The following is a 22,188-nucleotide window of genomic DNA, read 5'->3' on the forward strand; positions in this document are numbered from 1 at the left end:
GCGGCCAGAAGCTCGGAGCAGCGGCCAGAAGCTCGGAGCAGCTGCCGAGCGGCGGGCGACGGGGGTGGCCGACTTGGGCCGCGGCCGGGGCGGAGTCGGAGCCATGGAGCCGCCGCTGCCGGGCTAGGGAGGGCTGGCGCCGCGGGATCCGCGGCGATGGCGGGCTACGCGCGCCGCCCCGGCGTCCCCCCGCTGTCCCGGGCCCGGAGCCTCGTTATTCCGGACGGTGAGCGGGCGGGGGGCGGGCGGGGGTCCGCGGCCCGGCGTCCGCGCTGAGGCCCAGGTGAGGCGGGCGCGCGGTGAAGTCGTTCTTGTTGTTATTACAGCTCCCGCGTTCTATGAGCGCCCGTCTTGTCTCCCCCAGCTAGACTGTGAGCGCCCCCAAGCCAGGGACCTGGAGTCCCACTTCTTCGGCATTCGGCCGACGTTTATGTGCTATGTGCCCAGTCCGGTGCTAGCTTCCGTGGGAGACACAGGTGAGAGACGAGCCTCAGGGACTCCCGGTGCCGGCACTACCTGTAGGTCCCGCGCGATAGCGCAACTCAGCTCCGGCCCAACGGTGACCACTAGCCCCACCGTGCGCCGGGCGCTGGGAGTAGGAAACGTAAGTGGATAGGAGTCCCGCCCCCTGGAGCTCACAGTCTCCTCTTGCAGAACCCCCTGCCCCCGCAGCCAGACAGTTCCAGTACACCGTGGCAAATGCCGCCATAGAGGTAGGCCCAGTGGCAACACAGGAAACCACCTTGCTCTTTCAGGTGGGAGGATGAGGGAACCTTCATCCAGTAGGCCAGGCTGGGAAACCAGGCGTAGCCATCCTCTGGTCGCTGCAGCTGGGCAGAGGCCATCTTTAGTTCATCCTAATTCTCCCCAAGCGGCTACACTGCCTGCCTGGGGTCCAGGGTGTTGAGGGAGTGTTTAGGTGGTTCTGTCAGGGTCTGAGAGCCAATGACAACCCACGAGGGCATTCAGGAGGCACCATAAGACGGAGGACGTGCGCCTGCCCCACGGGGCATCAGACCTATCAGGAGCTTTTTCAGAATCACAGATGCCAGGGCCTATGGACGTCAGGCCATCTCCAGGGGCAGGAGCCCGGGGACTTGTGCTTTGAAAGTTGCCCAGGCCGTAAGAACCACTGCAGTAGAGACCTCATGTCAAAAATAGTTGTGGTCATAAAGGCCTCCCACGATCACGGTGGGGTGATGATGTCTCTTTGCAGATTTTGGCTATGGAAAGGGGAAAGGCGCTACGCAAGGCCCATCAGGAGCCCAGCACACACGCTTTGGAGGTGCATTAGTTCAGTATCCTTTCTTTTTCTCTCCGTCCATGTCTCCACGTGCCAGGCATGTGCCCAGCAGCAGGGCTGTCAGTCTGACAGCATATAACTGGTACACCTGGAGCCCGAAAGAGCAGGTGGGGGTGGAGCCCCACAGTCGATCTTGACCCACGGGTGGAGGGAAAGTGGGCACAGGGGCAGGAGAACCTGGGCGTGAGGGATGGCAGGGGGTGGGAAGTCACACCTGAGGGGTCTGAGGAGACAGTGGGGTCAGGGTTATAGGAGCCAGCTTCATCCAGGGTTGGCACCTGGGCTTGGATCACTGGTGGGCCTAAAGGGCGCAGGGTGGCTGGTCGGGTACCGAGAGAGTGGGAAAGAGAAGGGGAAGCTGGAGAGCGAGTGGGGAAAAGGCTGGAGGCGGAGCAGTGGTTCCTGATGTGGCTGCACGTCCGCTCTGCCAGCCTCCGGCGTAGGCTGCAGCCCAAGCCCTCTGCGTGGGAGTGGGGGCGCGTGGCAGCCTTAGATGTCCCCAGGTGGACCCCGTGGGCAGCAAGGTGCGGAGACCAAGGGGCTGGGACGAGAAGGAGAATTTAGAATGCCCGAGTTGGTCTGTTTTATCCGCCAGCTTTCTCATTTCCCAGTGTCGCTGCGGTCTGGTGGAAGGACGAGAGCAGCGTCCCCCATCTCAGGCGGGGTCGTGTTCAGGAAAGAGCAGCGAGTAGGGACGCTCCCTTTAAGGACCTTCAGGAGACTTGTCATGTTTGTGACGTCTGTTATCATCTCAGGTGAGAAACTTGGAGATCTTGAAGAGGCAAATCCATTCTCCTTTAAAGAGTTTCTGAAAAGCAAGAACCTCGGCCTGTCGAAGGAGAACACTGACAGCAGAATTTATTCAAAGGTAAACCTAAGGTGTTGTTTGCAGCGACCTTAGACAGAAAACCCTTCCGGAGGCCGTCTCTCTTCTGACGTGCAGTGTTCCTTCCCAGGAGACTGGCCGAGGGCTGTGGGTCAAAGCGGAGCAGCTGCTGCTCCCGGTGGAGAAGCCGTGTGGCGCTCAGAGCCGTTTGGGTCCTTCCTGCCCCTCACCTTCCCGGTAGCCGAGATGGGCCTTTCTTCTCGTTCCAACGCCAGCCATCTAGGAAGAAGGGCCTGCGACGACTCCGGAGTCTGAGCGTCGCCTCCCTGTCTTCTTCAGGAAGCCACAAGGCACTCGCTGGGACTCGACCGCAACTCCCCCACCTCCCAGACCGTGGGGTATGGCCTGGAGTATCAGCAGCCGTTTTTCGAAGACCCGACAGGGGCTGGTGACCTCCTGGACGAGGACGAGGACGAGGACGAAGGGTGGGATGGGGCCTACCTGCCGTCTGCCGTGGAGCAGACCCACTCCTCCAGGGTCGCCGCCAGCACGTCGCCCTGCAGCACCTATGTCTCCTTTTTCTCCAACCCGTTGGAGCTGGTGGGGCCCGAGTCTCTGCCTCCGTGCACGCTGAGCGACTCCGACTCCCGCGTCTCCCCAGCCGGGAGCCCCAGCACCGACTTCACAGTCCACGGAGAGTCTCTGGGGGACAGGCACCTTCGGACACTGCAGATAAGTTATGAAGCAGTAAGTGAGAGGGGCTGTGTGTCGGCACCCTGGTCACGGCTCGTGTCTAAGCAGCATTCTTGGAGGAAGCCTGGAGCCCCCGGTGTCCCTGATAGCCTTGGGGGTGGGCTCCAAGGACAAGACAGCCTGTGGTCTGTCTGACCAGCGTGAGCGTAACCGCCAAGTCCTGCGGAGGGCTGTGAGGGGGCGTGAGCTGGAGCAGAGGGAGACCCTCAACGCGCTGCCCCTCAGAAAAGGGTCCACCCCAGCTGGTGGCTCGGGGACAGTTTGCCCGGTGTCCTGAGGGCATTTGAAAAATTATAGTCACCTAAGAAAGAGTTACAAGATATATGAGTAAGACTGGAGTCTGTGACTGTAGTAGGCCTTTAAAAAGCAGAAAACTTTGTTCTTGGTTTTTCTCTGTACGTGGACTGTAGGGTGACTCTTGCAATATTTTTATCAAGAAGTTCCAGAGCCAAATAGCAGAAGTACACATCCCTTTGTAGTGAGACACTGAGTTTCTAATAAGGATTTTCTTTTTCTACAGCTGAAAGATGAAAATTCTAAGCTAAGAAGAAAGCTGACTGAGGTTCAGAGCTTCTCTGAAACTCAAACAGAAATGTACGTACGTTTTGAGTTAGGCTTGCAATTCAAATCATCTTCTGACCCTCAAAGAAACCAATGCGAAAACGATAATGAAGTATCGGAGTTGGACTGTGCCTGGGTTTTTATTGTTTGTTTTGTTTTTTAAAATCAGTTTATTTAATTTATTTATTTTTGGCTGCGTTGGGTCTTCGTTGCTGCACGCGGGCTTTCTCTAGTTGCGGCGAGCGGGGGCTACTCTTCGTTGCGGTGCACGGGCTTCTCATCGCGGTGGCTTCTCTTGTTGCCAAGCACGGGCTCTAGGCGCACGGGCTTCAGTAGTTGTGTGTGGTTTTATTGCATTCAGATATGTTTCTTATGTTCTGTGTAAAAGTGTATTTGAAACAGAGCAAAATCAACCCCACTTGACGATGGAGCAGCAGAGCCGTCAGACGGCCCCAGGGTGCCCCTGACCGCCAGCTAACTGGCATCCAGCTCCGAGGTTGTTGCCTCACAGCTGTTCCTCCCAAGATGCATTCTGAAACCTTGGGCTCTTGTGGTTTTTATTTGATCAATCCAATTCAAACTGCTTACAGTCTGACATTCTTAGAATTAGTCAAGGGAGTTACTAATCACCTGGGCTTTTTCCTCAACAAGGGTGAGGACACTTGAGCGGAAGTTAGAAGCAAAAATGATCAAGGAGGAGAGGGACTATCAGGACCTGGAGTCGGCAGTGCAGCAGGTGGAGGAGAACCTGGAGCGCATGACCGTGAGCAGACGGGCGCCTGGCTCGCGGTGGGGGCTGGGCAGGCCAGCCTGGCTGGACACTGTCAGGTGTCCGCTGTGTCACTCCCTATAGGGCACCGAGTCCTGCCCTGGGGGCACGTGGGTCTGGGTGGGCCGGCAGTGAGCAGGGCCCCTCACAATGGGCTGCCCAGCCATGGGGTGGGCCCGCCTGGCCGGGGCCGCCAGGTGAGGGAGAGGGACGGGGAGGGAGGGGATGCATCCTGTGTCCATGTTACCACATCAGTGATGCTTTTTTTTTTCTTTTTTTGTGGGGGGAATAACAGAAACGGGCAGTAAAGGCAGAAAATCACATCCTAAAACTGAAACAGGAAATCAGCTTGCTCCAGGTAACTAGAGAGAGGGGCTTAAACGGTTCACGTATTCGTGAATTCCAAAAAAGGCACTAAAGAATGTCTGCTGGGGTTTCCTCCCCTCCCCCTCCTGCTCCCCCTGGCACACGAGGCACCCAAATCAGGACAGCGTGAGCTTTCCTCCCGGGCCTCCTGGTCGTGCCCAACAAGAGTGTCGAGGGCGTCACTGTACAGCGGGGGGTGGCACGTGCACACCAGAGGACAGGCGGGGTCCCAGGGACAGCATTAGGCCCGTGTCCTTTAGGCCTGCTACCCCGCGGTTAGGAAAGGGCGTCATCCCCTTGTTGCCTCTACCCTAGGGTGCCTTGTCAGATGGCCTTTTAGCTGCTCTCCTGTTTAGCCAGGAAAAAGTCCTAACACTGCCACGCCCGTCCCCCTACCCCCTACCCCCCACCCCGGGCCAGGCGCAGGTCTCTAACTTCAAGCGCGAGAACGAAGCCCTGCGGTCAGGCCAGGGCGCCAGCCTGACGGTGGTCAAGCAGAACACCGACGTGGCCCTGCAGAACCTCCGCGCTGTCATGGACAACGCGCGTGCCTCCATCAAGTGAGTGCAGGGGCTGGAGGGGGTGCTTAGCTGATGTTTCAAGCTGCAGCCTTGGGGGGTGGGGCTCAGTGATCCTGTTCACCCCGGGGTCATACAACACATCCTTGGTGAGCAGGCCCTCCACGGTCCGCGGGGGGATGACTGTTTTCACCTGGGAGGCGTGAGGGTTAACGTCAGCCAGATCTGAATCACCTACAAGACACCAAGGTTTTGAGTGAAAAAGAATAATACTTTTCCTCTTATAAAAACACATAAACTTGAAGAAGGCCCAAGACATGCACGGCACAGTGAGGCTCCTGGGAGGGGTCGGTTGCTGTCGTTGTGATCTCTCTCCCGCGGGGCTGAGCTCAGCAGCAGCGGTGTCCAGTCACAGCTGCTGGTAGGGAAGCCCATCGGGTATCCAGACACAGCCGTGGGTAGAGAAGCCCGTCTCGTTTAAGTCCAGTACAAAGAGTCTCTTGAGACTAAATCTAAGATTTAAAAACTCTGCACTTTTCACTCTGGAACTTCTGTGCTTTAACGCTTCTGGGTTTTTTTCGGGGGGTGGGGGCGGGGGGGCTGCGTTGTGTGGCTTGTGGGATCTTAGTTCCCCAACCAGGGAACCAACCTGTGCCCCCTGCAGTGGAGGCGGGGAGCCCAAACCACTGGACTGCCAGGGAGGTCCCAAAGCTTCTGTTGTTGCCCTGGAGCAGTTGTAGAAACCATCTGTAACATCTGTGCTTTTATTTCAGGCAGCTGGTTTCTGGAGCTGAAACGTTGAATCTTGTTGCTGAAATCCTTAAATCTATAGACAGAATTTCTGAAATTAAAGGTCAGGGGGAGGAGTCTTGAGAACCACGGAGGTGCTTCCAGCTCACAGCTCTGTTTACATCCTGAAACCCTTACCCGATGGATTCCAACATGCCACCACATCTCTGAATGTGCAGTCTTCACACACAGTAAAAACATCTATCACGAGATACTAACTTCACAGCCTGGACCAGTATCATTAGCTGCGCACAGGGAGGAGCAGCTCCTGTACATGAGAGCCGCACCTGTGCTTCATGTAGCCCTTCTTGGTGAGCTATAGACGCTGATCATCCACTGGAAGACATTTCTATAAAAGCCGGTGACTTTTTTTAGAGTTACTAAACGAAAACAGCAGTTCTGTGATGAGTGTTTTCCATTGTCATTCTAGAATATGAACTGTAAGATAAGTTCAGTTGATTGTCTTTGCTTTCCTAAGTAGAGAAAAACACTAAATGAGCCATAACGTAAGCGCTCGCCTCAGACAGGGACCTGTGCCTTACTGCCGGTGCTCAGCGCCCCCTCTGGCTCACAGACCACTCCTTCAGCTTCTGGGGGGGGCCTCCTGTGGTTGGTGACCTGAGCATGGATGCCCCACGAGGTGGTTGCCACTATCTTCCCACAGGGACCAAGGTCAGCACAGGCATTCCACGGTGGGGCACCATCTAAGTGCACTGGAAAACTAGTTTTGGCTGGAGGGTTTTACTACGCATTCCAAGCGGCATCTTGTACAATGACATGTAGGATTCAGGGACTTGGAGCCTAGGCAGAGCCTTCCCAGGTCAGGGCGATGTCTCCCCGTGTGCCTTTCCAATCCCTTCCTGTTGGAGGGGTGGTGTAACATGCACTAGATGCCTTTTTGGCTGTTTTCCTATGGATGTTATTTTTTAAAACAAACGTCCTTTTGCATCCTGTTCAAATTGACAGTTTTCTTACTTAATAAATTCTAAAATTCATATACAGTGTCCTTTTTTTCCTAATTCAGCCCGTTCTTTATGCTTGAGAATCATGCTGCTGACTGTGGCCTAATGGCTGCTTTGTGCTGATAAATGGAAAAGCCCAGGGGGTTAGGGTGGACCCACACCTGCTGCTAGGCTCGGCTGCAGGGACAGCGCGCTGCGGACACGTGTGGCACAGCTTCGCGTGTCTTGAGTGGGACAGGTTGGAGTCTAGCATGGGAGCATTTGAGGTCCCATGGTTGGACTTACAAGACGTTCAAACTGCTAGGCCCTGTGATCTCAGCTACAGGTAAGAGCCTCCCAGGAGTCCCCGCTGACCCCGCCCTTCATCTTACCCCCACCCGCTACCTTGTGCTCCTGCCTGTTGGTGAAAAGTGGGTTCTGGGATCAGTTTTCAGAGCAGACTTCAGACAGGGTGGACTAGTAGGAGAGTGTTAGAGTGAGCCTCTCTTCTGGGTGCGCTCGCAACAGGGCTGGGGCTGCCAGGGAGCGTGCCTGGGCCACAGCCCTGGGTAGAGGGCACAGCATTTAGTTTACAGGGACCAGATCACCCGGCTGGAGGGCCGGGGTGGGCACAGGGGGTCTGAGTGCAGCAAGGAGTGGGGTGGACACGCAGGCTTCTGGTACACTCTTCTCTGTGCCTTTGAAGTGTTCCACAGTAAAAAAAAAAAAAAAAACTTCAGAGAACAATTCACGATGACTTTGTTGAACACGCATCTCTGCCTGTGCATCTGGACCCCGTGGGCTCCGGTCCCGGGCTATTACGGGGGCGCTGAGTGAGCACGGGAAGGACCGGCAACTCTATGGGCCCCTCGCTGCAGGTCCCGCTTTGAGCACCAACCCGCCCCGCCCTCCCCACCGCCGCCACCCCACCTGGCTCACGGGAGGGGCGCCTAATCCTACCTCTCCCGGCATCGTCACTCGCCTTCCAGGACTCGGCCACCGCCCCCGGGAAGACGCCCTCACTCCGGAGGTCAGGGCCCCTTCCCGCGGGGGCGCGTCGCCGGGGTGCGTCGCCGGGGTGAGGCCGGTCGTCTCCGACGGGCTCGGCGCACTGGCCCCGCACGGCCCGGCCGGGACAGTCGCGAGCGCTCGGCAGGTTTTCTCCTCGGTTCCTCAACCAAAACCCTGGACACAGCTAACTGAGAAACAGCACAGACAGGCTCGGTGGCTGCGGGAGGTCCCACCGCGGGGGAGAAGATGCTCCAGACTCGGTGACCAGGCCCCTTGGGGCCGCAGCGAGGCGCCGGCGGGCGCCGGGAGTTCCGCGGGCGGCCGCGCGGAGGCAGCACGGGCCCGCGCGAGAGCCCCTTTCCCGGCGTGCCCCGCGCCTCCGCCAAGGCCTTGGAGGCGGGACTTCCGGTCTGCGGCTCAGTCGGAGCGCCGCTGCTAGAAGCGTGGGGTACGGAGGCCGGGCGCCGGCTCTGCGCGCAGGTGAGGAGCGACGGGCGAGGGCCGGGGGGCGAGGGCCGGGGGGTGGCTGGTGAGGAGCGGCGGGGGCGGCGGGGTCCGCCGCGGGCCTTATCATCACCGGGGCCCCGCGGGCGCCGTCGGGGGCAGAGCGTGCGGGGCGCCCCGACGCGCGGGGGTCCCTGGGCCGGGACCGCGCCACCGTCCTGGAGGCCTCCTTCCCGCTGCCCGAGGAGGTAGTGGCCCCGCGCCCACCCGGAGCGGCTGTCGGTTCTGCAGACCTGGCTTCAAGCCGAGTTGGGTTATAAACACTTCGCATTTCAGCTTTGTGCTGCTGCGCGAACTGGGGACGCTCTGGTTGGCGGCGGCCCTGTTTGTCGCAGTGGAGGCCCCCGTCGCCTGCAGCGGGGAGAGGCCTTGCACGGGCGGGAGGAGGCTTCTCCTGAGTGGTTTGGGCTCCTGGGTCTGTGCTTCTGTTCCCCTGGCGTTTCCTCTGCCGCCCACTTATTCTCCCATCTTCGACCCCTTTTTAGACTTCCACATCCTTGTTCCTAAGAAAAGAGGTCCCTGTTTCTTCGGCAAGGGTTTGCTCAGTGTCAGACAGCCCCGAAGGCCAGGTGCTGTGCTAGATGCTGGGGCTACAGCAGGCCCAGGGGGCTTCCTCCCAGGGCTTTGAGCCCTGCCACCTGGTCAGCGTGTATTTCAGTGCTCACTTGCCCAGTACCCTGTGTGTCCAGGTCTGTGCCGCGGGCAGGCGGCTGCACCTAGGGTCCATGGGCCTCATTCTTGTCCTCTAGTGACTATGCCACCACGCCCTCCTTTTAACGCACTGGGTGGCCAGCTCACTCATGGCTTGGTGGCAGTTGGACTGTTTTGGTGTCCATCACTCTTCCCCCCTGTGCTGGTCGCAGCCTCAGGGCAGCTGACAGAGGAAAAGCGGGAGTTCACGGGGCACAGGTGGGTGTCAGGTCGGTCCCAGGGCTCCCCGGGCCCGGCCTCTCGCCCGGTGCCTGCTTTGGTCAGTCCCCTGCAGGGCTGCACGTCTGAGAGCTGGTGGGATTCCTGCACCCCCTTGGCTTATAACATAACGTATTTTGCAGGCGGGCAGACGTCATGGATATAGATGCTGAAAGAGTCAGAATATCGAAGGAGATCAGGGAGTTGGAAAGGATTCTGGATCCCAGCTCTTCGAGTATCAACGTGGACATCTCAGAGTCAAGTCTCGACTCGGATTCTGATGCAGGTCAGTGTCCACGCTCCTTGGTCAGAGCAGCTGTGTCTGCCCTCGGGCTCCAGTCAGCCGCAGTGTGCTGTGGTGCTGGTCAGTGTGTTACCACCCCTCCCTCGTCAGTCCCTGGCCCCGCTGGCTGTGTGCGAGCACCCTGCCCCGTGGTGCAGCCGGCTGTCCTGGGGGGAGGGGCCGTGCTGCCCTCCTCAGCAGTCAGAAGGTTTCAGGGCTGAACTCGCCCCCGTGCTTGAACAGTCACCACTGCTGAGACCCATGGATCTCTTCCCTGGGCTCAGGCAGCTGCCCTCTGTCCGAGGACCCTGCTGCCAGGGCTCTTGTTCTGTCCACTACCCACGTGCTTCCCTGGGCCCTGAGTGTCCCTCCCCGCAGCTCTGGCTGGAGGCCTGCCTGCAGTGGCTGAGCCGTCCAGGGCCCTGGCCTGCTCAGGCCCAGCTGCAGCTCTGAGACCGAGCCTCTCACAGTTCCCAAGTACACCAGGGCCTTTTCTCACTTGGCATCGGGGCCTCTGTGCCTGTCCTGTCCCCTGGCTTCACTTCCCCCAGGACAGAGCTGTCTCCCGTGAAGCCTGCCCTGGTCGTCCCCGTGGTCACCGTTCCTGCGCGCCCGGCCGCACTCCGCGTGGGGTTGGCGTCTTCTCTTTCTGGCTGACCTTGGCCTCGGCTTAGTGCCTGCCCCACACAGTCGATGGGCAGTGCTCGGCCACTGGGCACGGGCGGGGAGGGGGAGGTCCACGCAGCACATGTCCCACCCTCTGGACCTCCCTGGCCTCCGCCCCTCTCGTCTGCCTGGGAGATGCTCCGTGTGCTGCACTGGCCGTCGGTCTCCTCGGCGCCTGTGGCATCCCATCGCCAGCCACCGTCTCCGTCGTAGTTACTGACACATGTGCTTGCGTTCTTGCAGATTCGCTGCCCGACGAGGACTCGGACGCTGCTGGTCCACTGCTCTTGGTAACTTCTGGCCCGAGGTGGCTATGCCGCTGAGGCAGGCGCACCACCCTGCCAGGGGGTCCGGGGAGGGGGGTGTTCTGAACTCATCTTGGTTTTTCTGCATTTTTAAAGTAACGCGTGTTTGTTAGTAAAGAGGAAACACCCCGAAGTATCATCAGAAGTAAGGTTGCCCCTAGACATACCGCTCTTAACAGCTTGGTGTTCACACCTCTTGATTTCTCTGAGCTCCTGTTGGCTCCACTGACCTCAGGGGACGTGACATGACACACGGGAGGCTGAGCGGGCTGCCTGGGTCCTGCCCCGTACTCACCTCTCTGCCTCAGTTTCCCAGTCTGTGCCATGGGGGCGCTCACAGCACCAGTCGGTGCACATGTACCAGGCCTAGAACAGCGCCTGGCGAGTGAGCACAAAGGTGGTGCCGCTTTTCAACTATTGCTTGCTTGTGTTGTGATTTTATGTTAGTTTGGAAAATTTTTACAGTTGGCTTTTTGTTTTTTTAATCAAGTCAATAGAAACAGAATTGCTTCTTATTTTTAGTAGCTGGGTGGTCCTTCTGATATGGATTTACTGTAGTTCTATGGTTTTTAGATTCATCACCTCGAGATAGACATTGGGGTTGGCTTTGTTTTTAGTCTTCCAACGCTGCAGCGGCCCCTGTTTCCGCTCACCGTGGCTGCCAGCAAGCCTCTTACAAAGTCCAAGTTTTACAGAAGTTTTTATTGTAGACAGTGAAAACTGCTTATTTTGTTACACTTCGCCACCTGAAATTGTATTCTTAGATAGTACTTTTATATTTATTGATTGATTGATTGATTGCTGCGTTGGGTCTTCGTTGCTGCGCGCGGGCTTTCTCTAGTTGTGGCGAGCGGGGGCTACTCTTTGTTGCAGTGCGCAGGCTTCTCACTGCGGTGGCTTCTCTTGTTGCAGAGCACAGGCTCTAGGCGTGCGGGCTTCAGTAGTTGTGGCACACGGGCTCAGTAGTTGTGGCTTGCGGGCTCTAGAGCGCAGGCTCAGTAGTTGTGGCGCACGGGCTTCGTTGCTCTGTGGCACGTGGGATCTTCCCGGAGCAGGGATCGAACCGTTGTCCCCTGCATTGGCAGGCAGGTTCTTATCCACTGCGCTGCCAGGGAAGCCCAGAAATTACACTTAAATTGAACTGTCTTAAAACTGGGAAATGTGTCTGTATGCGGTGTGGTCCTCTGTCAGGGTGGTCTCACACCAGCTCAGTGGCCAGAATGTAGCTCCACTGGGGCCCGGAGGGTGCGGGAGTGTTCCCTTACCTGCAGTTTTCCGCTTGTCACCAGGAAGGAGAAAGGTGGGGGGAGGCCAGCAATGATGAGGACGACCCCAGGGAGAATGCATTCCCTGAAGACCCAGAGACCTGCCTGCAGCTGAACATGGTCTACCAGGAGGTCATCCGGGAGAAGCTGGCGGAGGTCAGCCTGCTGCTGGCCCAGAACCGGGAGCAGCAGGTAGGACAGGGTCTGGCCCCAAGAAGTCCTGCAGCCAGGCCTCCCGGGACCAGAGCTCTGGGTCCCCTCCTCTCCAAGGGGAGGCACTGCTGCCTGGCCCACAGGTGACCCCTTGTGTCTGCCCCAGGAGGAAGTCATGTGTGGACTGGTGGGGTGCAAGGGCCCCAAGGTGAAGGACAGCAGGAACCTGCCCTCGGGTCTGTACATGGGGCACTTCATGAAGCCCTACTTCAAGGACAAGGTCACCGGAGTGGTGAGTGGTGCAGGCTCTGTTCTCCTCAGAGAGTGTGGGCAGGCTCTGTGGGAAGGGACTCTCGTCCCTGCAGCATTCTGTGGGTGTTGTGACTTCCCTTGGATTCTTCAGGAGAGCGTTCCCCAACCTCCCTAAATTAAAACTCTGCCGGGTTCAGGGGTGAAAGTCAAGGTCTCCTCCCCTGGAAGGTGGCAGCTGACCTCGCTACACAGAGAAGCCCCTGGGGTGTTTCCTGGAGAGGTGGCGCCTGGGCAGGAGTGTGGAGTCCTAGCAGCAGAGGTGTCCCCGTGGTTGATGGCAGTCCCGCCCCCCTCGTCAGCACTCGTGGACTCACTGAGCTCACCGTTGTGCCGCCGGGTGGTGTCCAGAGCCATTCTCAAGGCAGCGCTCTAGGACCAGGCGTCCGGGGCCCGGCCTCACACGCGGCCGGGCTGCTCGAGAAGCTGGGGGACAGGGTCCCGAGTCCCGGCGGGGAGCACAGTTGGGTTCCATCCACGTCATAACACGACGCTCTCCGACAGGGGCCTCCTGCCAACGAAGACACGCGGGAGAGGGCTGCCCAGGGCATCAAGGCTTTCGAAGAGCTCCTGGTGACCAAGTGTGAGAGCCCAGGCCCAAACCTCAGCACCTGCCCGGCTCGGGCTCGAGGGGCCTTCACCCCGCCCTGCCTGTCCCCAGGCCTCCCCACAGGCGTTGGACGCCAGGCTCCTCGGGGCCTTGACTGCTGGGCCTGGTCACTCGAAGCCCTGCTCTTCCCGCGCCGGGTGGGGTCCTTGCGGTGACACTGTCATGAGGGGCAGGCCCAGCCCCCCACCCTGGGCTCGCTCTCTGGTCGCTCCCGCCCCGTTCCTGAGCGTGCAGCCCTGGGGGGCCCTGCCCAGGGGTGGAGTTGGGGGGTGCACGCTGGGGAGAGTCCTGGGCGCCCGCCAGCACCTTCGCTTACTCGCCGCAGGCCTGCACGGGGCACAAGGGTCACTGAGGGGGTCTGACCGAGGCACACGCATCCTGGGGACGGCGCAACCACATCCTCTTCCTTCCTTCTCAGGGAAGACCTGGGAAAAGGTCCAGCTCAGAAAGTCAGTGGTGAGCGACCGCCTGCAGCGTCTGCTCCAGCCCAAGTTACTCAAGTAAGTCTGAACGCGGGGGACGGGAAGCCGCCTGCCCCCGGGCGGGGCCGGTCCAGGCTGGCGGCTCATGATGGCCAGAGGCCCCGTTAGCCGTGCCCCTTGCTCTGCTGGGTTCGCTCCGCTGCAGCGGGAGTGGCACTGCTCCTGAACCTTCTCGCATGTAAGGCAGCCGGACGTCTAGGGTGGCGCGTGAGGGCGGGGCAGGCCTGGTGGCCATGTAAGTCATGTGACCTGGGTGCTCTCTCTGGCCTGGGCCTCAGTTTCCACCCCTGGAAGTGAGGACCATTTGCAAGACATGCATCCTATGTGTGCTGGTAGCATGGTGTCTTGTGACCACGTCATAGCACCTGGGGTCAGGCCAGGGGTCCCAGGGGCTGCCCACTGCCTCACGGCTTGACGTGTGGGTCAGGATCTGTTGTGGTGACAGGTCGCTCCTCGGGCTGTAGGAGAGCTGGGTTTTCTGCTTGGCCTGTTCTGGAAACGGTTATTTCCCGTAGTGGTAACTGCAGCTCTGGCTTCGGTGCTGGGCGTGAGGGTCAGGATGTCTGGAAGGCCTCGCTGTGTGCGGAGCGCAGGGCTGGGAGCTGGGACACAAGCTCTGGGACGTGGGGTGCCGGTAGCGTTGTCACCCGCATCAGCATGGCCACACTGGCCGGCAGTGTGATTGTCGTGACACCCAGAGGGAGGGCCGCTGCTTTCCTTGTGGGCGCGAGGGTCAGGGCAGCTTACACAGAGTGGGCAGCTTGTTTGCGGTCGCAGGGTTTGCCTTTGGACCCCGCGCCGAGTCTGTGCTGCCCATCGCCGTGCTGCGTGGTGTGGTACGGGGTGACCAGCTCTGCGGGGTGTGTCCCGGATCTGTGGAAAGGCCGAGGCAGCCCCGGAGACCCCCACGTGCCCCCACAGGGCACAGCAGCACCGTCGGTAACCTTGGTGCCTCTTCCTGCCTCTCAGGCTCGAGTATTTGCAGCAGAAACATAGCAGCAGTGCAAGCGAGGCGGAGAGGCAGATCCTGGAGAAGCAGGTCAGGGAGGCTGAGAAGGAGGTGCAGGACATCAAGTGAGTGGGGTCCTGCCGGGGAGGGCGTCCTGCGGGGCGAGCCAAGGGCAGCCGGCGTGACCCCATGCCCTGGCCCCGTCCTCCAGTCAGCTGCCCGAGGAGGCCCTGCTGGGGGACAGGCTGGACGACCACGACTGGGAGAAGATCTCCAACATCAATGTGAGTTGGGGCGGCTCCGTCCCGGAAGCTGGGGTGGGGGTCAGCACCGGGCAGCGAGGCTGAGACCCGCGTGGCCACCAGACCTGCCGTGACCCTCTCCGATCAAGTGCGTGTCCACAGCGCGGGGTGGTTTCCGGGGCTCTCCCTGCTGGCACGTCTCGGCACCCTAGACGGAACCCCCAAGCCCCGCAGCCCAGCAGCCCCTGTCAGGGCCGCAGCCCTGCAGACAGGTCTCTCTGTCTACAGTTCGAGGGCAACCGCGGCGCACAGGAGATCCGCAGGTTCTGGCAGAACTGCGAGCACCCGAGCATCAACAAGCAGGAGTGGAGCGCACAGGAGGTCGCCCAGCTGAAGACCATCGCGGCCGCACACGGCTACCTGGACTGGCAGAAGGTTGCCGCGGAGCTGGGGGTGAGGCTGGAGGCCCGGCGGGGTCGGGGGTCTTCAGGCCGCACGTTGCGCCGCGGCCAGGGCTGTCCCTTGGAGCTGCCGGAGGTTTCCCTCCTGACGCTTCTGAGGGTGTGGCCCTGGGGAAGGGTGCCCCCTCCACGCCTCCCCAGGCGGAGTTCGGAGGCTGCTCAGACCCCGCTGCCCCTCTCAGCGCTCACGTGCCTTCCACCCACACCCCAGACCAGCCTTTGAGTTCCGTCCAGATCCCTTCCCTTCCCGAGTTCCCGCCTGTCTCTCCCTAGTAGGCTTGAGGGAAATTTATTTTGGTGGTTTGAGAAGAACCTTTTCCTGGTTTCTTTTGGGTTTTGTTGTCTTTCTCATCTCCTGAGGTGAGAACTAAGTTCTCACTCTCACCTCTGTCTTTAGCGATGAAGGCATTTAAGGCCTGGTTTTCCGAGAACAGCTTGGTATGAAGTGTCTCCTTTGTACCAGTTTTGGAGTGTCTGTGATTTCAGTTTTCATTCCCTCTTTGGATCTTAGGTTATGTAGGAATGTGTTTTTTCATTTTTAAATATTGAGGTTTGTTGGAATCCCTTTTGTTGTTATTTAGTTTGAATGTTATGACCTGAGAATGCAGTCTGTAAAAATCTCCATTTTTTTAAAATTTCTCGCTTTTGTGGTCAAGCACGTGGTTGCAGCAGACCAAACTAAACTTACCAAAGCCATTCAGAAACAAAAGCGTGCTCTCTGCCCTGAGAGTCCGTATAAGCCTATTAAGTGGAGTTTATTATATTATTGAATTTTGCTCTCTGAAAGAATTGTATTGATGGAACTCGGATGAAGCCTGACATAACTGGTAAAAAGTCGTTTTGTTCTTGTGTCTCTCACAGCTTTGCTGTATACATTTAGCTGATGTGCAGTTTGGTACAGTAGCTTATATTTGCTTGGTAAATGAGGCTTTAGAAAAATTCTATGTGCTGAGTCCTAACCACTGGACTGCCAGAGAATTCCCTTTATGTCTTTAGTTCCTTAGTGTTTTTCTTTTTTAAGATTTTTTTGTGTGTATTTTGGCCGCACCGTGCGGCTCACAGGATCTTAGTTCCCCGACCGGGGATTGAACCTATGCCCCCTGCAGTGGAAGCACGGAGCCCTAACTGCTAGACCGCCAGGGAATCCCCAGACCGTTTTTTAGAGCTGTTTAAGGTTCACAGCAAAATGCAGAGGGCGGTACAGGGGTCTCTCGCGCACCTTTGCCTCCGCACGTGCACAGCCTCCCCTGTCATGAACGTCACTCACCAGGTGTAAAAAAAGGACGGATCTACGTTGTCGTGTCGCGATCCCCCATGGTTTACCTTGGGGTTTGCACATTCTGTGGGTTTCGACGGAAGTACAATGACACGTACCCACCATTATCGTCTAGTACGGAGTGGTTTCACTGCCCTACGAGTCCTCCGTGCTCCACCTGTGAGTCCTTCCTCCCCCAGCCCCTTGCAACTACCGTTCAGTTTACTGTTTCAATAGTTTTGCCTTTTCCAGAATGTCCTGTGTTTGTAATCATGCGACATGTGGCCTTTTCAGATTGGCTTCTTCTACTTATGGACGTGCATTTAAGGTTCCTCTGTGTCTTTTCATGGCTCGATAGCTCATCTCTTGTTCACGCTGAGTGATGCTCCATTGTCTGGATGGAGCGGAGTTTATTGTTCATCCGCCTGCTGAAGGGCATCTTGGGTGCTTCCAGGACTTGTCAGTTATGAAGAAAACTGCTGTAAACATCCACGTGCAGGTGTTTGGGTGGACAGAAGCTTTCAACTCCTTTGGGTAAATACCAAGGAGCACAATTGCTGGACCGTTACGTTTAGCTTTGTAGGCAGCCGCCACGCTGTCTTCCCAGGCGGCTGCACCACCTGCGTCCCCACCAGCCGCGGATGAGGGTTCCTGCGGCCCCTCCTCCTCGCCAGCATCTGGCGATGTCGGGGGTCCACAGCTGGCCCATTCTGATAGGGACGCCATGGGGCCTCACCTTCATTTTCATTTCCCTGGCGACTTAGGACGTGGCGCTTCTCCTCACGCGCTTACTTGCCATCCGTGTATCGTCTTTGGTGACGCGTCTGTTGGTCCGTTTTTCATTCAGGTAGTTCATTTTCTGACTGTTGAGTTTTAAGAGTGCTTTGTGTGTTTTGGATAACAGTCCTCGTCAGATGTGTCTTCTGCAAACATTTTCTCCCAGTCTGTGGCTTGTCTTCTAATTCTCTTGACATCGTCTTTCATCGAGCAGCAGTTTTTAACTTTAATGACATCCAGCTTACGAGTTCTTTCTTCAGTGGGTCGTGCTTTTCGTGTCGCGTCTCCAAAGGCCTCACCACCTGCACACCTCAACTAAACGGACTGCAGGAGGCTGCCCACCCTGTGCTCTGTAGCCAGAGAGCTTGCTCTGGGAAAGAAGACAGTTCACACCACCTTCGTCGGCCCTTGGAAAACCCCTTCCCCATAGGAGACGAGTGAGGGGGCGGATTTGGGCAGAAATGTTCACGGTGGGGACTGGGGGGCTGTGTGCTCAGCTGGAACTCGGGTGGAAGCCGGGGGGCCGTTGCCTTGGAGCTCTCCTTGCGAGGGTGTCCCGGACGCAGACGCCACACCAGGGACTGCCCAGCACCCCAACCCCCAGCCCCCTGCACGGGCGACGCTCGGCCGCCCCTGATGGGGGCTTCGGAGAACCGACTCAGGGCTCCAGGGTCCGCGCCACGGTGCCGGCACATGCCTGGCAGGATACCTTCGCGCGTAGACTCGGCTGAGCTGAGGCCTCCGTTGGGAATTTGAGTTCACAGTATGGTTTTGGTGTCACATAAATGGGGAGCTCTGACGGCTTGTGGACGTACTTGCTTTCATAAGCCAGTGTTGGGGACCCTCTTTAGTGGGCCCGAGCCTTCTGTCGGGGGCACTCTCCACTGTCCCCCAGGGGCCTGGCAGGAGTGCAGCCTTGGCTCGCAGTCGGGCGTCCGCCGTGCGTGGCGAGTGCCCGTAACCCCCCCCCACACTGCCCCGCACTGTGCTTTGGCCCCAGCAGACCTGCCGCAGCGCCTTCCAGTGCCTGCAGACGTACCAGCAGCACAGCCCGGCCCTGAAGCGCAGGGAGTGGACGGAGGAGGAGGACCGCGTGCTCACCCGGCTTGTGCAGGAGATGCGCGTCGGCAGCCACATCCCCTACCGGAAGAGTGAGTCCCGTGCCCGGGAAGGCGGAGGCTCCGGCCGTGCCCTAGTCACAGCTGTGCGAGCTGGCGGGGCGGAGTGGGGGTTATGTCGTCCCGGGCGGCCGGGAAGCGTGGCGCCCACAAAGCCCCTCTGTCCCCAGTCGTGTACTACATGGAGGGCAGGGACTCCATGCAGCTCATCTACCGCTGGACCAAGAGCCTAGACCCCAGCCTGAAGAAGGGCCTCTGGGCCCCAGAGGAAGACGCGGTACGCCTGCAGGACCCAGGGGAGCTGGAGCCTGGAGTTGAAAACTGCACTGGGGCCGGGGAGGTCGCGACCGTGGCAGCAGAGGGACTGTTTGTGTGCTGCTCTCTCTCTGCAGAAGTTGCTTCGGGCAGTCGCCAAGTACGGGGAGCAGGGTTGGTTTAAAATCCGGGAAGAGGTGCCAGGTAGGAGCGACGCCCAGTGCCGAGACCGGTGAGTCGGACAGCGCTGGGCAAGGGAAGGCCTTGCTGGGGTTGCCTCCGTGTGGGCTGCGGGCCGGGCTGGGAGACTGGCCCGGGGTCATCTGCTGGCGGAGGAGGAGGCTATGGCCTTGGGGGCTAGGTGTACCAGGGCTCACCTGCTCAGGAAGCAGGGCAGCTTCTTTTTGAGACCAGACTTGTGTACAGGCTCAGCTGGACATCCTCTGAGATCCCCTGGTTGGCAGTTTCCCTGAGCCCCGTGATCTAAATTCCTCTCCCAGGTCTCTGGTGGCAGGGCTTCTGGCAGGCAGCTTCAGCTTCGTCCTTTTCGTGGCTTGCTTTTTTTTTTTTTTTTTTTTCTTTTTAACAGCTTTATTCTGTAATTCACATATAATCCATTCATTTAAAGTGTACAGTTCCGTGGGTTTCAGTGTGTTTATTGAGCTGTGCAACCATCATCACAATCAATTCTAGAACGTTTTGATCACCCCACAAAGAAACACTGTTCCCTACCAAAAAACAGCAGTTCAAGAGTGGGCAAAGGGGACTTCCCTGGCGTTGCAGTGGTTAAGAATCCGCCTGCCAATGCAGGGAACACAGGTTCGAGCCCTGGTCCGGGAAGATCCCACATGCCATGGAGCGACTAAGCACGTGCGCCACAACTACTGAGCCTGCACTCTAGAGCCCGCGAGCCACAACTGCTGAAGCCCACGCGCCTAGAGTCCGTGCTCTGCAACAAATAGAAGCCATAGCAACGAGAAGCACGCACGCCACAACAAAGAGTAGCCCCCGCTCGCCGCAACTAGAGAAAGCCCGCGTGCAGCAACGAAGACCCGACGCAGCCAATAAATAAATAAATAAATAAATGTATTTTTTTTTTTAAAAAGTGGGCAAAGGACTTGAATAGACGTTTCTCAAAAGAAGACTTGCAAATGGCCATTAAGCACGTGAAAAAATGCCAACACAATGAGTCGTTATAGAAATACAAGCCAAAACCACAGCAGGATACCACCTCACACACCTTAGGATGGTTAATGTTTATAAATAATGGGAAATAACAAGTGTTGGAGAGGATGTGGAGAAATTAGAACCCTTGTGCACTGTTGGTGGGATCATAAAACGTATAAAATGGTGCAGCCGCCTTGGGAAACAGTATGGAGATTCCTCAGAAAGGTAGACCGAGAATTACCACATTATCTAGCAATTCCACCCAGTACCCAAAAGAATTGAAATCAGGGACTCAAACAGAAATTTGTGCGCCCGTGTTCACAGCAGCACTGTTCACGGCAGCCAAAAGGTGGAAACAACCCAAGTGTCCATCAGCAGATGAGTGGATAAACAAAGTGTGATTCTAGTGTATGGACACTAGAATGTTATTCAGCCTTAGAAATGAGTGATATTCTGATAGGTGTTACATCATGGGTGAACCTTGGAAACGTGAACGTTTGTGTGGATATACATACTCATTTCTCTCAGCTGTACCTACGAGTGGAATTGTTAGGTCCCATGGTGATTCTGCTTAACTTTCGAGGAATGACTGTTCTCCAAAGTGGCTGTACCCGTTTACATTCCCACCCGCAGTGTAGGAGGGTCCCAGTCTGCTACATCCTCACTAACGCTTACTACCTGTGATTAGAGCCATCCTAGTGGGAGTGAAGTGGTATCTCACTGTGATTTTGGTTTGCATTTCCTGAAGACTGATGATACTGAGCAGCTTTCCTGTGTTTGGCCAGTTGTGTGTCTTCTCTGAAGAAACAGCTATTTCTGTCCTTTGCCCATTTTTAAAATTGAGTTATAAAGGTTCTTTATTCCAGATACACGTCTCTTAGCAGATACGTGATTGCAAATATCCTGTCCCAGTCTGTGGGTTGTCTTTTCACTTTCTTGATGGTGACCTTTGAAGCACAAAAGTTTCTAATCTTGCTGAAGTCCAGTTTGCCTGTATTTTTCTTCTGTTGCCTGTGCCCTGGGTGTCATAGCTTAAAAACCACTGCAGATGCCAGGGTAGCAGCAGGAGGCCATCTTGGCTTCTAAAACGTCCCTTTGTTTTTATGTTGCTTTCAGGTATCTCAGAAGGTTACATTTTAGCTTGAAAAAGGGACGATGGAATTCCAAAGAAGAGGAAAAGTTAATTGAATTAATAGAAAAATATGGTGTCGGTAAGTTCTTATTTTTTGTTTTGGTTTTTTTAGTTTCACACATACTACATGGTGATTTTAACATTTGTGTGTGTTAGGGAGTGATCATAGTAAGTCTAGTAATCATCTGTCCCCGTACAAAGTTATTGTAACGTTATTGACTATGTTTCTTCTTCCGTGCAGAGCGCCCCCTGGCTTATTTATTTGGTAGCTGGAGATTTGTACTTCCTGATCCCCTTCACCTGTTTGGCCTCCCCCCTCCCCCCTCCCCCCGGCAACCACCCATTTGTTCTCTGCATCTGCGGGCCTGGTGTCTGTCTGTCTGTTTTGTGTGTTAGACCCCATGCACAAGTGCAGTCACACGTCCTCTGACTCATTCCACTTGACCTAACACCCTCTAGGTCCGTCCGTGTTGTTGCCAATAGCAAGATTTCTGTTTTTCCCTTTCGTGGCTGAGCAGTGTTCCATTGTATGTATAGACGCTACGTTTTCGTTATTGTTCCCTGTCCGTTCATCTATCGATAGACACTTAGGTTGCTTCCGTATATTGGCTGTCGTAAATAGTGCTGCTGTGAACATGTGGGCGTTAGCTCTTCTTCACATGTTTTGGAGAATTCACCTGTGGAGCCATCTGGTCCTGGGCTTTTGTTTGTTGAGAGTTTTGTTTTGTCTTTTGTTTTTTGTTTTTGTTTTTGTTTTTTTTTAACTGATTCAATTTTATTACTGGTCATCAGTCTTCATATTGTCTGTTTTTTCCTGATTCAGTCTTGGGTGAATGTGCTTTTCTAGGCGTTTATCCATTTCTTCTAGATGGTCTAGTTTTTTGGCGTATAATTTTTTGTAATAATCTTACATGATCCTTTGTATTTCTGGGGTGTTGGTTGTAACTTCTCCTCTCCATTTCTTTTTTTTTAATTTCCATTTCTGACTTTATGGATTTGGGCCCCCTCTTCTTGATGAGTCTGGCTAAAGGTTTATCAGTTTTGTTTATCTTTTCAAAGAACCAGCACTTAACTTTCATTGATTGTTTTCTGTTGTTTTTTAATCTGGTTCATTTATTTCCACTCTGATCTTTATTATTTTCTTTCTTCTATAACTTTGAGCTTTTTTCTTCATTTTCTGGTTCCTCTAGGTGTATTAGATTTTTTTACGTGAGGTTTTTCTTGTTTCCGCACATAGGCTTGTATTGGTATAAACTTCCCTCGTAGGACTGCTTTTGCTGCATCCCATAGATATGGATCCTTGTGTTTCTATTTTCATTTGTCTCCAGGTGTTTATTTCCTCTTTGATTCCTTCAGTGACCCATTGGTTGTTTAGTGGCAGATTGTTTAGCTTCCACATGTTTGTGTTTTTGAAGTTTTTTTCTTGTAGTTGATTTCCTTCTTTTTTTTTTTTTTTTTTGCGGTATGTGGGCCTCTCACTGTTGTGGCCTTTCCCGTTACGGAGCACAG

General features: G+C 56.3%; 2 protein-coding genes across 6 annotated transcripts in view; both read left to right on the forward strand.

Moving 5' to 3' along the window:
• The first annotated feature begins 29 nt into the window (after positions 1 to 29).
• On the forward strand, positions 30 to 6,849 carry ENTR1 (endosome associated trafficking regulator 1). 5 transcript variants are annotated; one of them, XM_082623896.1, is made up of 10 exons: positions 30 to 226; positions 327 to 476; positions 1,217 to 1,285; positions 2,059 to 2,171; positions 2,469 to 2,876; positions 3,403 to 3,476; positions 4,095 to 4,206; positions 4,508 to 4,570; positions 4,999 to 5,138; positions 5,870 to 6,849. In XM_082623896.1, exons 1-10 carry the CDS (start codon positions 157 to 159, stop codon positions 5,967 to 5,969), a joined length of 1,299 nt encoding a protein of 432 aa, XP_082480022.1. In that variant the 5' UTR covers positions 30 to 156; the 3' UTR covers positions 5,970 to 6,849. The 5 variants fall into 5 exon arrangements, with proteins under 5 accessions (XP_082480022.1, XP_082480018.1, XP_082480020.1 ...); XM_082623892.1 differs by lacking the exon at positions 1,217 to 1,285; XM_082623894.1 differs by lacking the exon at positions 327 to 476.
• Positions 6,850 to 8,196: 1,347 nt separating this feature from the next.
• SNAPC4 (small nuclear RNA activating complex polypeptide 4) overlaps positions 8,197 to 22,188 on the forward strand; it is a 28,112-nt gene continuing 14,120 nt past the window's right edge. The window contains exons 1-14 of the mRNA XM_082623857.1: positions 8,197 to 8,317; positions 9,394 to 9,536; positions 10,443 to 10,489; positions 11,794 to 11,961; positions 12,089 to 12,214; positions 12,736 to 12,814; positions 13,260 to 13,341; positions 14,293 to 14,397; positions 14,484 to 14,556; positions 14,803 to 14,967; positions 18,011 to 18,158; positions 18,296 to 18,402; positions 18,518 to 18,612; positions 20,664 to 20,758. Coding sequence (XP_082479983.1) covers positions 9,407 to 9,536; positions 10,443 to 10,489; positions 11,794 to 11,961; positions 12,089 to 12,214; positions 12,736 to 12,814; positions 13,260 to 13,341; positions 14,293 to 14,397; positions 14,484 to 14,556; positions 14,803 to 14,967; positions 18,011 to 18,158; positions 18,296 to 18,402; positions 18,518 to 18,612; positions 20,664 to 20,758 — 1,420 coding nt within the window. The 5' untranslated portion in view covers positions 8,197 to 8,317; positions 9,394 to 9,406. The remainder of the gene's footprint in view (positions 8,318 to 9,393; positions 9,537 to 10,442; positions 10,490 to 11,793; positions 11,962 to 12,088; positions 12,215 to 12,735; positions 12,815 to 13,259; positions 13,342 to 14,292; positions 14,398 to 14,483; positions 14,557 to 14,802; positions 14,968 to 18,010; positions 18,159 to 18,295; positions 18,403 to 18,517; positions 18,613 to 20,663; positions 20,759 to 22,188) is intronic.

The sequence above is a fragment of the Mesoplodon mirus genome, assembly GCF_964341445.2.
Source record: "Mesoplodon mirus genome assembly, chromosome: 1".
NCBI classification, from domain to species: Eukaryota; Metazoa; Chordata; class Mammalia; order Artiodactyla; family Ziphiidae; genus Mesoplodon; species Mesoplodon mirus.

Bases quoted from the DNA above. Each gene is read 5' to 3' on its own strand.
- ENTR1 (XM_082623896.1), top strand. From the start codon at position 157: ATGGCGGGCTACGCGCGCCGCCCCGGCGTCCCCCCGCTGTCCCGGGCC. The intron at 2,877-3,402 runs GTAAGTGAGAGG...CTTTTTCTACAG, and splicing joins TGCAGATAAGTTATGAAGCA to CTGAAAGATGAAAATTCTAA. The intron at 5,139-5,869 runs GTGAGTGCAGGG...CTTTTATTTCAG, and splicing joins AACGCGCGTGCCTCCATCAA to GCAGCTGGTTTCTGGAGCTG.